This window comes from Sitophilus oryzae, unplaced genomic scaffold (assembly GCF_002938485.1).
Source record: "Sitophilus oryzae breed Bouriz unplaced genomic scaffold, Soryzae_2.0 scaffold_732_pilon_pilon, whole genome shotgun sequence".
Taxonomy (NCBI): domain Eukaryota; kingdom Metazoa; phylum Arthropoda; class Insecta; order Coleoptera; family Curculionidae; genus Sitophilus; species Sitophilus oryzae.
This window is the reverse complement of record NW_022147343.1, coordinates 1,326,072-1,345,301: the sequence shown is the minus strand read 5'-3', so window position 1 is coordinate 1,345,301 and position 19,230 is coordinate 1,326,072. Positions and strand designations below refer to the sequence as shown.

At 33.3% G+C, this 19,230-nt stretch overlaps 1 protein-coding gene across 7 annotated transcripts in view; it reads left to right on the top strand.

Annotated features, from left to right (window-relative positions):
* The window catches only part of LOC115888326 (single-minded homolog 1), a 137,707-nt gene that overhangs the window by 96,365 nt on the left and 22,112 nt on the right, over positions 1-19,230 (top strand). For 4 of the 7 annotated variants that reach the window (XM_030908016.1, XM_030908014.1, XM_030908017.1 and 1 more), the window contains exons 3-4: positions 11,506-11,681; positions 13,726-13,920. In XM_030908016.1, the coding sequence (XP_030763876.1) occupies positions 11,506-11,681; positions 13,726-13,920 (371 nt within the window). Of the gene's footprint in view, positions 1-2,958; positions 3,155-6,681; positions 6,781-7,665; positions 7,697-11,505; positions 11,682-13,725; positions 13,921-19,230 lie in introns of those variants that run through there. The other 3 variants (XM_030908015.1, XM_030908018.1, XM_030908019.1) reach the window with 3 other exon arrangements.

Genomic DNA, 19,230 nt, shown 5'->3' with positions numbered 1-19,230 from the left:
TGTTGAGGTTTGTGGGATCTTTTGTGGAAAATAGACGCTATAGTTTAGGAAAAACTTTATATTGATCAACTTGACATAAAAACCTTTTACATTAATAAATGCGCATAATTTTCTAAACAAGACTTAATTATTCTCATAACCTCTAAATTATATATCAGCTGATTAGCCACAGAATACATATAGTATAGAGTAATAATAACATAGAGTATCATTCTTATCAAAAACTCCCTACATTTCCCATACCAGTTTCTTAAAAAGAAAACGATATATCGAAAGATTCAAAAAAGTGTTAGTGGATCGGGATGATTTTTTTTTAAATGGAACACCTTGTATATTATAGCCCTTTTGGCTTCCCTTCAGATTACTTTACATAATCCTAAGATATGTGTAGAATGTTATTCTACAAGATACGTGTAAATATATTTCGAAAGTTTCAGAGATATTAATAAATAAATAAGAAATATATATACAGGGTGAGTTTCCTACGATGTTCTCTATGGGTATCCCGGAAACTACTGAAAATAGAGAGTCGGTTAAATGGGGAAAGAATTACAGCTTTGTGGTGTCATAAATATGCACCTTTCAGATTTTAGAAAAAGTTCATGGCTTACTAAATATTTCGAAAAAAAAAACAAATTTTGGCTATTTTAAAAATTGTCCCTAATTCCATTATAATGTAGTTTAGACAAAAAGTTTTCAGATAAAAGTTGTAGATAATCACATCCCTAATGAGTTCGTGTTCTCCGATTTTTTCTAAAGCTTGTCATTTTTGACATATGACACAAACATATGTTTTCTTTAAATGGAAACAATAGTTGACCATGACTTCATAAAAAGCGTAATTTTTTAAGCTTTTCAGCGATATAAGCTATAATATGTTTTTTTTTTCACAAAATTACTGAGTTATAGCCAATTCTTATCTTTCTTGGCTAATTTCTCGTAGCCATGGAAACATGTTCAATCGTCAATTTTTAAAATAGCCAAAATTTGTTTTTTTCGAAATATCTAGTAAGCCATGAACTTTTTAAAAAATCTGAAAGGTGCATATTTATGACCCCACAAAACTACAATTCTTTCCTCATTTAACCGACCCTCTATCTCCAGTACCTAGTTTCCGAGATACCCATGGAGAATATCGTAGGAAACTCACCCTGAAGATATTTTTCAGTCTTTCTTACAAGAACGGTCCTGAAATCAAAACTATATTAGGTGTATACTTTAGGTAGGTTAGGTTAGGTTAGGTTAAATCATACAGGATGTTCAAAATTCTACGCCAAACTTTCTAAAATAAAAAATATTTTTTCTTCAATTTTTTAAATGGAAGACGCTATATATACTTTACCAATAGATGGAAAATTAAAAAATGAACATTTTTTGTATTTAGAGTATTTCAAAATTTTTAAAGGTTTCGCAGATATTCGCGGTTTTATATTTCATATGGCATTTTGCACAGTAAATTTTTATCAAAGCCACCCATTGATTTTTCTCTCGTATTTTACGGTTGAAAGAGCCATATGAAATAATACTGCGTGTATCTGCGAAACCATTAAAATTTTTGAAATACTTCAAATTCAAAAAAATTTCATCTTCTAACTCTCCATCTAATAAAAAACTAATATACAGGGTGTTCCATAGAACCTCTAAACTAAATAGCTAATATAGTTTTGATTTCAGGACAGTTCTCGCATTTGTAATAATTTTTTTAAGAAAAGTTGTAAAATATATTTTTATATTTATTTACTAATCTCTCTGAAATTATCGAAATATAATTTCTCATATCTTAGGATTATGTAAAGTGATCTGAAAGGAAGCCAAAAAATGCAACAATATAGAGGGTGTTCCATTTAAAAAACAATCATTCCGATCCACTCACACTTTTTTGAGCAACCCTATAGGAGTTAAAATATTTTCCTAAAATTCCTCTTTGTACATACTTTAGGTTTGCACTTAAACAAAATTCTCAAGTTTTTTATTCTAGGAGCTACAGTTGCCCGACGCACTATTGCCGGATCCTGTATACTTAATGAAATACAAAATAATAAAAAATGGTTTCTCCGAAACTACTGTCAGCGAATGTATGTGATTTATTTAATTTTATTTAAAAAATATTCAGAAATTAATATTTCAAGGAATTTATTACGAGTAGAACAAATATTGTACTGGGTTGGCGTTGGTTCCTGACAAATGTAATTTGACAAATAAATAAAACTGTCTCTTTAGTTGTCAGTTTTGAGTCAATATTTTTAATTCTCTTTCGCGTCGATTGCTGATTGAATTGGAGCCAGAAATGGCTCAAAACGAAATAAGTAAATTACCAACAGATATTCAGGCTGAGGCGACAAACGCCATATCCAAACTACTTGCAATTTAAATCCCGAATAACTTATGAAAAGGAATACAAAAATTTTCAAAAATGGAAGCAATTAAAAAACGTGCTAGAAATAAAGTTTTTAACCTATCCTCGCTGTTAAAGTATCATTTAATCTACCGTTGCGGTTAAAGTACCGCATGATCGAATAAAAACGGCGTCCAGTTGGCTTGGAAATGATGATCGATGACATTTCCCATATAATTTTACATATAAAATGACAGCGATCTTCATTTCATAGCCATCGCTAACGCCGTTTTTATTCGATCATACGGTACTATTTTATCTACTATTTTTGATAGATATAAGGCAATTTTAACAGTTCCTATGGAAAAAAAGTATTTTATAAGTTAACCTTTCGTTTTTGTTGGTAAGGCTAAAATGTACGGAGCCTACTTGTTTATGTGGTCAATAGATTTTACACTCTTGCCATGGAACAACAGCGCGACAGAGTTTCCAGACGGTCACCCGTCCATCCACTCGCATCGTCTACCGTCGCTTAACTGCTCTCTATTGAGAACAAACGGTGTTTCCACTTAGCTAGCTCTTTTTTATAAAGTTACTGATCCTTTTTTTTCGTTTCAGCGCAGAACGTTTGCCCGAAGGGCGCCATGAAGGAGAAGAGCAAGAACGCGGCGCGGAGCCGGCGCGAGAAGGAGAACGCGGAATTCATCGAGCTGGGCAAGCTGCTGCCGCTGCCCGCCGCCATCACCACCCAGCTGGACAAGGCGTCCATCATCAGGCTGACCACGTCCTACCTCAAGATGAGACAGGTTTTTCCCGACGGTAAGTGTCGAAGGCAAACACAGAACCCGTCTCCTTATTTAAATATCAAACATGGATACCTCGATTAGAATTATTGACGTCTGTGCAGGCGAGAACTTCTTCGAAGCGTATCATGGCCAAAGAAAATATTGTTAAACAAAGAGATTTTTAAATTCGTCGAGAAAAATATAATTTTTAGTGATCGCACTAGAAAATTTAACTTCAATGCAACAAAATATTTTATTTACAACCACATATTATGTAATACCGACATTACTGACTTTTAAAAAATTTGAAAGTGTCAAATTATCTACATTTCTTCCCTCTTCCATTTCCCTCATTCGGTTTTTCTTATTTCTCGCCTCATTTAATTAAGCAAAATATTCTTGTAATATCTTTATTAAATACTTATCTAACATCAACAAAAATAAACAAGAAGATTAACAATAATAATTGGAGATTTTAATACATTTATTTATTGAAGGTAAAAATGCTAGACTTCTTTGGCTTAAAACCTAGATTCTGGCGTTTTTCAAAATAAAATACCTTCCCTATTTTTTTAAATTAATGATGTGGTTGTAAATAAAATAGTATACAAACCTCGGAAGAAAGTTTTCATTATTGTCTCGAGATTTAGTTAAAAAAACCAAACCAAACAATATCAATATCTCGACAATAATGAAACACGACTTCCCTCCTCGGTATGTAATATACCGTATGATCGAATAAAAACGGCGTCAAGTTGGCTTGGAAATGAACATCGATGACATTCCCCATATAATTTTACATATAAAATGACAGCGATCTTCATTTCATAGCCATCGCTGACGCCGTTTTTTCTCGATCATACGGTACTATTTAATACTCCGAGATGGTGTTTCATTAAACACGTGTTAAGACCCCCACAGATATTTTTTTTTTGGTAGTTTTATCCGCGCGGATAATACGAATGGTAAACATGAATAACTATTAGTACGAGAGCTAGCAACGTCGGGAAAACAAGTATTTAAAACAAGTATCTTTTACTATGCTCTCTGGAACAGCGTGCGGGCCGTCTAGCTGTCGGTAAACGTTGCGTTCACTACTGCGCATTGAAAGAAGAACCTACATTTTTTATTAGTCCTTTAAATTCAGTGTTGCCAACTTAACGGAATATCCGCTAGATTTAGGGGAATTTAATTTGATTTGACGGAAAACTATAAGCAGTTGCGGCAAGCGGATTTTTTAGCGGAAAACGCAAGTCCACTTTGATACAATACTTTCGGTAAGATATGGCCTAAAAAGGTTAAATAAATGTTGCAATGATTATATCTTACCTCTTGATGTCCTTAACAAAATAGGTACCAAAGAATGTTATGATGATAAGGATGACATGATGATTGACTTTAATATAGATCTCACTATAAATACGTGATTTGAATTTGTTATTTTATTTTTTTGAGTTGTTTTTAGATATTATAGGTAATAATGAGAATACCTAAATTTTATTTTTGTATTTCTCCGTTAATAAAGACTTTCAAAACATATCAAGTAGTACCTTGCGTTTATTTATTCAGTTAAAAATTATTTTAAATGATAGCAATAACAAGCAATTTCATCAATATCATTAATGTATAATGTATTTATAAACCCAGTTATTTAGCGGAAAAATATCAAATTTAGCGGATTTTAAGCATCGATTTAGGGGATTTCATTTTTTAGCAGTTGGCAACACTGTCCGAGTTCGAAATTGCCTCGGGGTATAATTTTTTTTTTATTTTTGTTTATATTCTGATAGTAAAGTACCTATTAAATAATTCTGGCGATTGAAAAAACAAATATTTAATACTTTACTATCAAAATATAAACGATAATAAAATAACAAAGTTTTATACCCCGAGCCGGTCTTGAACTCAGACTCTTCGCTTCATATAGGCGGAACCTCTGCGTGCTGCGCTATGGAGACTTGTTCGATTTATATTCAATACTAGAATTGAACGGACTAAATAAAAAAAGATAGGATCTTCTTCCGATGCGCAGTAGTGAATGCAACGTGTATCGGCAGCCAGACGGCCCGCATGCTGATCCAGAGAGTGTTAGTGTTACTTAAGCCGACACAATTTTCATAACCAGCAGATTTGGTTTAATTACCTATTTTTATTATATCTTGTGGACTAGAGAATAGGATTAATAGATTCGAATTAATAGGTATAGTTCATATCAAATAAACTTTTACTCAAGTGATTAAACTTGACCGGCACAGCGTTGCCCATTTTTACATATTTTCTTTTAATCAAAATATTTTAAGCAACAAAAATAAACTAATTATAAATATATAAACAGTTATTATTTACATCAACAAAACTCACCTTCAACAACACATATAGGGGACATAAAGGGCTGTTACTACCGCTTTCCCGTTCAAAATATTCTATTAAAGTTGCGATGAGTTTTTTACAGCTATTATGCTATCTTGTACGCTTCGCACTAAAAAAGGTAATAAAAAGAACAATGTTTGACTGCAAAGTCTGCTAGTAAACAAATTTAAGCTTATAAGTATTACAGCATAATTAATTTAAACCAAAAAGTCATAATACAAAACTAAAATGTCAAAACGATTGACAATGTCAGGAAATAAATAAATAAATAGGGCAACTTGATTTTTTTTTACAGCAAACTACCACCTGAATCCCCAGCGAGAAATTTAAATTCTAGTTAATCAGCCTGGCGCCGAATATGTCAATGGTTGGCAACAATGAATTTAAAAATCGCGCCCTCGATTACGTAACTAAGAATTTAATTGGTATCAAATATAGTACTTTATCTTTATTAAGGGTTTAGGAAATCTATTAGCATGCTAGTCTGTCCCCATATATTGGTCTAACCACAGAGGGAGTGTTGTGTTAGCTCCAGACCAACTAAACCCCTTTCGCGTGGTTTTGTTTCTTAAGTGCTGTTGAAACTATCCTAATTAATAGTAAACTATAGAATTACTTCAACCCATTGAGTTACCATTGACAGGAGAGTCGCATCAATATGGCCGACCTGGTACAGCTCTGGTCACGTGATAGCATAGCATCCTCTTTTATTATAACTCAATGCTTCAACGTCACAAAGTATCACCTATCAATTATTTCATATATTTATTGTTGTCTTACATGCTCAATCTCGTTGTATGTTTAAACTTTCAACACGTGTACAATGGGCTATCCTACAGAAAATCAAAAAAATGCATCGTGCTGATTTTTTATTCCTTGCATGAGGCCAAAAACTCCATGTCCAATCATAGCTTGTGATTTATAAAAAATGACATACCCCACTTCCTTTTGCACAATTTTCTAATGTCTTTGACCAAGGTCCTGGTTCACGCACCCATGATATTGATGGCATGTTGTTTGCCAGTCTGCATATATGTAATCTGCTTGGTCTCCACAGCACAATCTTTCATCAGGTTGTACTTAATCTTGAGACTGATTGCGATAAACCGTGGTCTATAAAGATTAAACTTTCAACTGATGGGTAGGGTCAAGATAAATTAACCTCTGAAGAACTGGTCTTGCGCAGTCCTTTCTTTATATATATTAATGCCTGTACTGCCCAGATGGCCAAGGTGTTCATCAGCAGGCTGACCACGTCCTACCTCAAGATGAGACAGGTTTTTCCCGACGGTAAGTGTCAAAGACAAACACAAAACCCGTCTCCTTATTTAAATATCAAATATAGATACCTCCATTAGACACTCAGGCGAGAACTTCTTCCAAGCGTATCGAGCAAAAGAAAATACTTTTAACCATAAAATGTTTCTGTTACTCTATATAATATTGGGCTCCCAAATCGTGAATACTGAATATGTTACATTTGCAATCTGTAACATGGCGTTATACTATTGGTTATACGCGTAGTGTTGTGATAAAAGAGGACGTCCCCCTTTGTAATAGACGCTCTGCAGTATAAGTATGCTCAGAAAGAAAGATAGTTAATTCGAGGCGCGATTTTAAATTCAATGTTGCCAACTATGGACATTTTGGGTGCTGGGCTGACTAACTGGAATTTAAATTTCCCTCTGGGGATTCAGGTGGTAGCTCTGTTGTAAAAAATGTCAAGTTGCCACATATATTTATTTATTTCCTGACATTGTCATTGTGTTTTGGCACTTTAGTTTTGTAGTACGAGATTTTGGTTTAAATCTTATAAGAAGGTTTAAATCAAAGGTTTAAATGAATTGTGTTGTGATACTTGAAGCTTAAAAACTTTTACTAGCAGACTTATGCCCACTTGCACCGTTTGTATAAACTTTGTTTAAAGGCTAAACAGTGATTAACTATATAATATATTATTACTTACTACGAATGTACTATATAATATATTATTATAGTTAATCACTGTTTAACCTTTAAACAAAGTTTATACAAACGGTGCAAGTGGGCATTAGCAGGCGAACATTGTTCTTTTTAGAATCTCTTTTAGTGCGAAGTGTACAAGATAGCTTATAGTCGTAAAAAATCATTGCCACTTTATTAGAATATTTTGAACCGGGAAAGCGGTAATAATGGCCCTTTATGTCCCTTAAGTGCTGTTAAGAAGGTGAGTTTTGTTGATGTAAATAATAATTGTTTATATATTTATAATTAGTTTAGTATTGTTTCCTAAAATATTTTGATTAAAAGAAAATATGTAAAAGTGGGCAACCCTGTGCCGGTCAAGCTTAATCACGTGATTTATTTTGATTTTGATTATTTTTTGATATGAACTATAAACTACTATTACAGACAGTTATATGAAAATATGAATTACCTATCTCGTTATCATAATTATTTAATTTTAACAGATCGAATTTGTTAGAATAACACCCCTGATGGCGGGTTATCTCAATACAAATCATAAAAAGACCGGCTTTAATAAAAAGAACATTTTCACACGTGTGATGATTTCATCTCAGTTGAAAGAAAAATACTTTTATTCATAGCGGTCGGCGTACAATTATCAGGTAAGAAGGATCTTTTATTGAAATGCCGATGAATTAGTCGAGATACGATAAAGGCCGTTCAAATGCAAATCACTTTTTGTAAGACCTTACTGAAAAAAAAATCCGTGTCCAATTTTATACAAGAAAAAAAAAGAAGTTGCTATATTAGGTATATGTTTTTTCGTCTTTGGCCTCAATTGGTTGATTTAAATTGGATTCCTAAAGGCTGCCATTCACGAGGCGATAAACGAGCAATCCGATCGAGCGATCTAGTCGCTTTCGATCAAATTCTCGAAAGATCTCCAGGTTAGGGCGTCATTTCAATCAAATTGAAAGCGATATTGTCGTTGCCAAGCAATCTTTTGATTTACAGTGCGGAAGGTGCATGCCCTAGACACTCGATGGTAATTTTATAGAACTCCAAATTTAGTTTCTTCCGCATCGCCAGACGGCGCAAAAGACATTAAAGTACAGGTTTCTAATTTATATATGAAGATGACATGACAGTCCCTATGTTGACTATTGTCTGTGGTCTAGTTTTTGTCTAGTTGACATCATGTTGACAAAATGTTGGTGATCCGTCAAGTTATTTTTAAATCATTATTTTGATCATTATTTAATAAATAATGATATAAATAATCATTAATTCAGATATTCCTGATTTATCGGAAAGTTCGGTGATTTCAGTGAATTGTGTTTATAGTTTGTGTTTTTATTAGTTTGTGCATTCTGATATTTAGAGTCGTTATCATTTTCGTGTTAGATACTAAACTTTTTTATTAAAGTCATTCTGACATTTTAGAAATTATAAATGTATGAACCAAATAAAAAAAATAGTTTAATCATAAATAAGTAAGTACATAGTTGGTAATATATAGTATTTTTTGTAATAGTTAATTAGTAATCTATAATATTTTTGCTATATAATTTATTTGTTAAATCAAAAAATAGGCGCTATGTGCTCTATTGTTGGTATTTAAAATGTATGTAAATATTTTAATTTTGTTTTAATTATGTTACACTTCTAATGATCTAATAAAACATAAAATGGGGGCAACAAAAAAGTCTATATTTATTATTTTATATTTTACAAGGAGTAATTTTGAGCTTGAATAACGTTACCGTTTTAGTTAGCGTTAATAAGTAACGGAACGCTAAAATTATGTTATGCCAAAACTCTCCATTAGTTTCTTCCGGATCACCAGGTGGCTCTAAATGACGGACCCATTTGTTTTATATCAGTGTCCAATCTATCTCTAGTACATGACATTAGTCTATGGGAAGGTGAATCGGGTTGCGATTGCTAGCAATTTACAAAGATTATACGAGGATCGCCCAATCAGTGGACGTCGGCAACCGGCGCGGCGGTTGTATGTGAACAGGAGAATGAAATTAATTTCCAGAAGAATTGATTGACAACCAAATTGCTTGAATGTCGCCTTATAAATGGTCCGTTCCAAGAAACCAAATTTCAAAGAAATTTAGAAGCAATTTTATCGCTTAACTCGGTTGCTACAAAATCGCCTAGTAAATGGGGACCTTAATGGCATAAAAATTAAACCTGGGGTGCAACTTTGTTCAAGTTAGCAACCGATCGTTTAGAAGCGATGTCTAAGCCAGATCGGTAATCGGTACTATGTTCATTGTAAAACTATTGTCGCTCAAATGCTGCGAAATATGGTATCACTATCACACTCTTGCACACGTGTGCGACACGGTCTAGTCTGTCGCCTCGCCACAAAGCGAGAAATCAGAATATCGCTACGAATCGATGTTGCTACTGAACATAGTGCCTCAAGCTACAAATTACTTTACTATCACTTTGAAACATGAACAAAGTTGCACCCCTGATACGTTTGAGTACCTATAAGCGATACCAATTAAATTTTTGGTTACGTCATCGAGGGCTTGATTATTAAATTCATTGTTGCCAACTATGGACATATTTGGTGCCGGGCGGACTAACTGGAATTTACATTTCCCGTTGGAGATTCAGGTGGTAGCTCTGCTGTAAAATATGTCAAGTTGCCACATTTATTTATTTCCTGACATTGTCATTCGTTTTGACACTTTAGTTTTGTATTTTGTATTACAAGTTTTTGGTTTAAATTAATTATGTTGTGATACTTTAAGCTTGAAAATGTTTACTATGCAGACCTTGCAGTCGAACATTGTTCTTTTTAAAACCTCTTTTAGTGCGAGGTGGTACAAGAGAGCTTAATAGCCATAAAAAACTCATCGCAACTTTATGAGAATATTTTGAACGGGGAAGCGGTAGTAATGACCCTTTATGTCTCTGAAGTGCTGTTCAGGGGGTCTAGTGTTAATTTGACTGACTATTAGTTAATTTTGGACACTATGTTAATTTTATTTTGTTAAAAATTACCCAAGAAATTTGTAGAAACTATTTGAATGTACAAAACCTTAAAATTCGACTTTTATCATCTTTTCGCAGAATGTAATTTTTTCAAAATTTGGTAAGGGGGGCTAAGGTTAAGTATTTTTAATGTCGAATTTGACAAATACATCAACTGACATTGACGCAAAACGAAAATCAAATTACATTGAAAGCCTTTAATAAAAAAGTAGGTACACTACTTTTCTTATCGCCACGAAGTATAATAAATTTTCGTATCTTAAGAAAGATTTAAAAAATTTCCATTACAAAAGTTGAATAATTAAGATTATTTTAAGCGCAGCTAATTTTAATAAAAAAATAATAGCACCTACGTATTTTTGTTACGCATTTTTTTATCAGTAACAAATAAAACGTGTTTAATTACTCTAAATTCGAATTCAGTTATAACAATCAACATTTTCAAGCTATTTACCTCAAATTTTAACTATTTTATTTGTTATAGAGTGTAACTTATAATTTGACATATGTATAATCTCCAAATATTCAACTTTTTCAGCACTATTACGAATTAATAAAAAATTATAATTTTAATAAAGCATGTCGATAGAATTTAAATGAAGATTTAAAGCTCCATACTTACTATGCGCTGCTGCGGTTCGTCGATGCGATTCTTCAATGCGTCTCGTAATCTTTTTAACACTATTTATTTAAACCAAAAACTCGTAATACAAAACTAAAGTATCAAAACGAATGACAATGTCAGGAAATCAATAAATAAATATGGCAACTTGTCATTTTTTACAACAGAGCTGCCACATGAATCGCCTGCGGGAAATTTAAATTCCAGTTATTCCTCAATTACGTAACTTTAATTACTCTCAAATATACATAAAATTAACTAAGAAATTCGTAAAAAATATTTGGAAGTGTGAAAACGTTTATGACATCACTTTTTAACTTTACAAGAAAAAAAAAGTTACTAAAAATCTTTATGGATGGCTTGCATGATTAATAATGACATAATACATGAATAATTAATTAATGGAAATACTTTATTATAACTTACAGGACTAGGTGACGCCTGGGGAGCAACTCCAGTCATGCCAAACCCTAGGGAAACACTCTTAAAGGAGCTGGGTTCCTGTTTGCTCCAAACATTGGACGGCTTTATTTTCGTGGTAGCTCAAGATGGAAAAATTATGTATATTTCAGAGACAGCCTCTGTACATTTGGGGTTATCACAGGTAAAAGAAATCTGTCTTATTTTTCTATGTATTTCTTAATATTAATTCTACACCTTGCTGACCTGACAATTTACTCCTCAAATTCGTTTGATTTAAATAGATTTAAATATATTGTTCTATATACAGTATCCATGTCCCCGGATTGTCTTTACAAGAGTAAACACTTATTATTGACATTTTGAGAAAAAATGCATTCTTCATAAAAAAATTTGCTTCTTCTAAAATGGTTAATCCCGTTTATACTTTTCCAGATTTCCATACCGTTTTAGAGAAAATTGAAGAAAAGATGAAATTATCGTTGATTTTTTTTCCTAAAAAAGTTCTAAAAATCAAAACGCGTTTCTATGGTAATGTAATTTCGTTTTCATTCTTTGATAGATTTTTATTGATAAAATTTTAAAAAATCTAATTAACTAATTCTATTTTTCGCTGTTTAAAATGTTAAAGAAGCACAAAATTTATTTTGTTCAAGGCTACTGAGAGGGTGATTGATAATAGTTATCGGAAAATTGATACTTTAACAACAGCAAAAAATATGACGTTAATCAAAATGTATAATAACCATCTATCAAAGAATAAACTCATAGGAATAAAATTTAAATTATATAACCATAGAAACGACTTTGGATTTTTAGGACTTCTAAAAAAATTAGGACTTTCTAAAAAATTCAACCATAATTTCATGCTATTTCTAATTTTCTTTAAAACGGTATGGAAATTTGGAAAAGTGTAAACGGGATAAACCGTTTTAGAACAAGCAAAATTTTTTTTTGAAGAATGTATATTTCTCGAAATGTCCATAATAAAAAATATTTTCTTCTTGTAAAGACAATCCGGAGACATACTGTATATCATACTGTTCGGTCGCTCGAAAGTTATCGAAATGCGACGCATACTAAGAGATGGAAAGATTCCCTATTTAAAGGGATTTTCGTAACAATATATTAAAAAGTTCCTATAGTAAACGCCACGAATGTTTGGGAGTGATTCATCGGTCGCTACCATTTGAACTAATCTGTTCAAAGTCACATAAAACTTAATTCCAGTGCCGTGGTGTTTCAAGTCATATAATAATCAATATATAATCTGTTGTAATTTGTTGTTTTAACTGTCAAAGTCTTGTCAAAACATATATTTGGTGATAAATATAAAATGGAATGCCCCATTAGTCGCACTGCAAGCACACCAATGGACTGACGCACAAAAACGAATCAATCAAAGAAACGCGATATAGTATCGTCCATATACGTATTATTTACAAATATACTCAGCCTAATCTCCAAAAAGTGAAGCCCAAACAGTGAAAGAACAATATGGAATTCTGCATAAGTCTATTTCACCCGGATATTCATTTAACTGCGCATGCCTCATCTGAAGAAGTTTTAACCTTCAATTTTATTTATATTTTTATTATTTATTACCAAACCAAACCAAACACATTATCATGGAGTTGGAAAAATATCAAAAAATAGTTGGAAACAATAAACTAAACAAAATCACTCTTTTACGCGCACAAATAAAAATTAATCCAAACAGAACTAAAACAACAATCAATGGGAGTTTGGCACAATCGCAGTTCAATCTATATCCGGGTGAAATAGACTTATGCAGTTTTAATATGGAGCTGGGTTATGTTGTCTTTTTCTTACGGCACAGAAATTGCACACGGGGTTAAATAGGGAGCCCTGAGTATATTTGTAAATAATACGTATATGATATCGTCTTTGTCAATCACGCTAACATTTTAGAATAAGTAGGAGGAGCGCAGGCAGATGATTAATTTAAACCGGGCCTTTAAAAACCTACGTCTGTGGTAAAAATTTACGTTTTTAATGTAAAAATGATAGCGCGCGTGTCGATTCTAACTTCATCAAGCGATGAATCACTCCCAAACATTCGTGGCGTTTACGATACGCGTTAGTTTTTACATACTAGTTGGTTTAAATATAAGTTATAATAATATACAATGTATAATAATTAGTTAACTTCAACAATTCAAATTGTATTCCTTCTTATCTTAATATAGACGCACGCTTTCTTTCAGGTAGAATTGACCGGAAACAGCATCTACGAGTATATCCATCCGGCGGACCACGAGGAAATGAGCAACGTCCTAGCTCCAGCCTTACCTTTCCAAGGTACCAGTCTAACCGACTACGAGATCGACAGGGCCTTCTTCCTGAGGATGAAATGCGTGTTGGCAAAACGAAACGCCGGCCTAACGAATGGTGGATATAAGGTAAGAACCGTAGATGTAATTACCTAATGATTTTATTTGATGACAATTTTGAGATTTGATTATGAGGTGAGTATTATCCTATTCGACTACGACCTTTTCAGGTCTGGTTGGTTACTTGAAGTGGCGAGTGCGACCGCTTGTCGGACTCCAATTAGCAGAATTGCCGTTTTAAAACCATTCAGTCTGAGACCCTATCCCTAGGGATGGAAACGATTAACAGTTGAACTATTAACTGTTTATAACAATTCGGTGGCATTAATGTAACGGGTGACTTCCGCTATGCTCTTCCCAGCAACATCTTCAAGATTTACAAGGCTCTAATCACCGAGGAAACGGTTGTGAGTCCTATACAAAGCCGGACAGCAGAACAGGAAATGCAGAACCGTTTCCCCTTCCTTCGGGTCCTTGCAGCTTCGGTAAACTTCGTTAAAAGGGATGCCCACTCTCGCCGCATGTTCGCCAATTGGCCAGTACCCCGTATATACCGCCGTAAGCCTGGCGATATCCTTACGCGACTTAGTTATGAGCTCTCCCGATTTCATAAGGTCATATTTGGGCCAAGTTTTCCTGGCTATCCTGCAGGTGCTTAAAGTTTTCCATCTACTGTTCACCATATACAGAAAATGGTGGTAAATGTCTTTTTTTATGATATTGAGGGGAGTAAAAACTTCCTCTGATGCATTTAGCTCAAGGCACGATCCTCGCCTTGCAAGTTCATCAGCGCGTTCGTTCCCTTCGATGTTCCTGTGGCCTGGAACCCAAAGCAAGGTTATATCATACCTACTTGCCATGTAGGATAACTTGTCGTACGTTTTTTTGACTATTTTGGAGGATATGGTTGATGAGTTCAGCACCGATATATGGCTGCTTGGCTATCAGTGATTATCGCAGTTTTCCGCCCATAAGGTGTATCCTCGCTAAACCATTCACAGGCCTTCCAAATGACATGTATCTGCCTGAAAAAAAACACTTGATCTATCCGGAAGCCGGCAAAACCTTGCGATGTCAAGACCCTTCGAGAACACCCCCAAACCTACACCTGAATCGATCTTGAATCCGTCAGTAAATAGCGCAATATCAAATTCCTTCGGTAGTTTGTGAGTCTGTCTGGAATTATGACTAAAAAGTTCCTGCCAAGTTCCAACCTAGGTGTCAGATAGTCTGATGGTCCAGCAATAATATCCTTTGATAACCTTCCAAGAATACTGCTGTGACCGTAAACTTTCTCGGTCCAGCAACCAGTTTCTCTGAGCCTGGCTGCACTACTAGAGGCCAGATTTTTAATATGAAGATCTAATGGGAGGAGGTGGAGGACACATTTAGAGCATCTGTGGGCGTCGATCTTAACGCTCCCCTAATGCACACACACGCACTCCTCTGTACCTTTCCAAGCTCGGAAATATTGGTTGTCTTCTCCAAAGTTGGCCACCATACCAGGGATCCATATGTGAGGATCGGTCGCACTATGGCAGTATATATCCACTTAGTCATACTCGGTTGGAGTCCCCACTTTTTACCTATCATTTTTTTACACGTGTAGAGGGCAACGTTGACCTTTTTTATTCTTTCTTCTACCTTGGTTAGCCAGTTTAGTTTCGGATCAAGGATTGTACCTAAATACTTAACCTTGGATTCCTGGATTGACACTTAGTCCACATTTCTTGGACCAGTTCGCTATTTTATTAAGGTTTGACTGCGTAATTTGACTCATTACGGGCAGGGAAAGCCGTTGATTAGTACTGCTAGGTCATCAGCATAGACAACTGCCTTGAAACCCTCTCTGTCGAGTTATAGTTATCATTCATGACTGAACGCCACAAGAGCAGAGAAATTACTCCCCCCTGTGGCGTTCCTCTATTCACGTATCTATTTATGCGACTGTTTCCCAGATCGGCGTGTATAATTCTCGTCTGCAACATGCTTACGATTCAATAATTAAGAGTTCCCTCTACACCCGCCTGTCTCATGGCTGCCTGGATAGATTCCACATTTACTTTGTTGAAAGCCCCTTCAATATCTAGAAAGGTGGCTAGTGTATACTGCTTGTAATTCAGTGATTTCTTTTTTTTTCAGATCTATTGTGTTCCTTTTATCTCTAGATTGTATTCTACTGTCGTATCCCAAAGGTTAATAACTTGGAGACTGAACCTCCTAATTAATGTCTTGTCATCTCCAAAGCTCCTTATTAATGAATAATCACCAAAGCTCCTTATTAATGTCTTGTCATCTTCTTGTACCAAGTACAAAGAGACAACATTTGGCAAACTATCGCACAGACATCAAACATGGAATATGTTCTGCCATTTCTTGAAGAGTTGTAGATGGACAAATAGCACTGATGAGCCTAATATATGATACAACATAATAATAAAATAATCATAATACATTGGTGGTTGATTTTCATGCTTTTTTCAATTTTCTCTAAAACGGTGTGGAAAAGTATAAACGGAATTAACCATTTTAGAAGAAGCAGAATTTTTTATGAAAAATACATTTTTCTTAAAATGTCAATAATAAAAAAGTCTTTCCTCTTGTAAAGACAATCCGGGGACATACTGTAAACAAAAATAATTTCCTATAATATAAATTTAAAACACTAGAAACTTATTATATTTCTAAGAATTCGTCAACGCCCGCTCGGCTATAAAAATTAAAATATGCAGAATTAATTTTTATATTTGTTTATTAACAAATATTGTTTATAACAATAAAATCCGTGGTAGGCAGTTTTTAAAAATAAATTGCATAAATATTTTTATTTCAGCTTTCCTTTGTTTAGTTTTTTTTAAATAATGAGCTTTAAAAAAGATTAAAAATACAGAGTGTTTCAAAAAACAAGTGCCATCTCTCGTGGGGAGATTCCTCTCGTAAAAATAAGATTTATTTTTCATATAAACATAGGTCCGATTCTGCTTTGTTTCGTAGTTACAAGGGATTAAAATCTTCATTTTTTTTCGATTTATTATAATAAACTGTATATTGTGAAACGCCAATATCAATTACAGAACTGTTTAATGGCGTTTTCTTTAACATAAAATTTATTATGTCATTTTTTTTAAATTATTATCTAGAGCAACAAAAAATATCTTTCCTACAACATACATACAGGGTTTGCCAAAAAAGTTACTATTTTTTTTTATAAATGAGATATTGAAAAAAAATTTTGAATTTGGGTATTCTCAATAACAAAAAATTTTTAAAATAATATACAGGGTGGTCCGAACTGTATTCCGGAAACTTCGGCAGCATATTCTGCAGATAAAAATAAGTAAAAAAGTTCGTATAAATGTATGTCGTAAAATGCTTAGTTTCGGAGATACAGGGTGTAGAAGTTTCTTTTTTATTTCGATTTTTTTCAGATAATTTATGAAGTAACGTCAATATTTGGATGAAAATTGGTGTCCGGCAGTTTTGTGCACACGAGAAATTTGATTTTGATGTCAATATGGCTCCTATGTGTAGGGGGCGCCACCCACATGTGTATTAACTGTTTTGAGGAGTAATGCGTAACTTTTCGTCCGTACCTGTATAAAACTACTGACTAAAAAAATATACATTTCCATGACTTTTTACGTAAAAAATGTCTCTTGGTAAAAATCGCTACGAGCAACCGTTTTCAAGATATTTAAAATGGAAATAGTCAAAACATATCATTATTGACAAAAAATAAGCACACGTTGAATAGTTATTTGACTGAAAAAATAAATTTTTATTTTTTTAAATTAATCATAAAATTTCCTGCGGAAAAATGATGATTAAACAGTTTCTGTTGAACTTTTGGCACAAAAAGATTTCAAATTTAAGATTTCAGTCTAACAACTATTTGATCAACATGTTTAATTTGTCAATGATGACAGGTATTGATAATTTCAATTTCAAATATCTCGAGAACCATTACTCGTAGCGATTTTTACCAAGAGACCTTTTTTATGCAAAAAAAGTTATAAATGTATATTTTTCTACTCAGTAGTTTATATACAGGTATGGATGAAAAGTTATTACTCTTCAAACCAGTTAAAGCATATGTAGGTGGCGCCCTCTACAAGTAGGAGTCATATTGACATGAAAATCAAATTTCTCATGTCCAAAAACTCCCAGACACCAATTTTCATCCAAATATTGACATTACTTCTTAAATTATTTGGCAAAAATCGAAATAAGAATGAAGATTCTACACCCTGTATCTCCGAAACTAAGCATTTTAGGACATACATTTATACGAACTTTTTTACTTATTTTAATCTGCAGAATATGCTGCCGAAGTTTCCGGAATACAGTTCGGACCACACAAAAGCCATGGCAGAACATTAAAAAAAATCCTGCCAATCGCAAAAAGCAATATTGAGTGACAAAATATCTAAAAAAACAAGAGTTCAATGGTATTGTAACAATACCATTGAGGCCTGGCACCATATGATCAAAAAAAAACGGCGTTAGCGATGGCTATGAAATGAAGATCGCTGTCATTTTATATGTAAAATTATATGGGGAATGTCATCCATGTTGATATCTAAGCCAACTGGACGCCGTTTTTTTTCGATCATACGATACATTTATTGTTATAACAACACAAAAACGCTTTTTTATATTTTTTGAAAGTGTATTTTGCTAATCATGTTGGTGTCGTCAGCAGATAATTAAAACTTTTTTATAATGTAAAAAACTATGTGTGTATCATATCCAGCAAAATTGTGAAAATATTTATTCAAAAACTTACTCTGTATCTCGGTGGCTTTAAAATAACATTAACTTACGCCAATACGCTTCAATTTAAACTTTAAATGCATGTTTAAAAAACTAGGATAACAGAGTTCTGCTCAACTTGTTCCTAAAATATTTAAAAATATACCCCAAATATAATTATTAGTCACGTCAAATAAACTGTAAACATCTATATGATCTTTTTGCATTTTTAAAAATATTAATTTAAGCTAATTGATTGTAGTTTTTATCAAACAGCATTTTTTAGAATGTCTTTTAGAAAGTAGTAAAAAGAAAAATTACAACCTAATTTTTATTATTCTATAGCTATGTAATTATAATGTCGAATATTTAATTTTTAAAAATTGCGCAGGTAGCGGGTAAATTTACAAATACTCATAAAGATGTGTATTAATAAAAAAATATATTCTTATAACAAAATCCATAAGAGGTTTACCATTATCAAGTTATATATTTCTATTGACACTTCTTTCTTGCAACTGAGAGTTCGGTATAGTATCCATATGTATGAACTGATATACGGCTTCTAACAAGCACTATTCCTATGAATATGCCGTGGATGTGAAAATGAAAATAAGGCCCTAATTG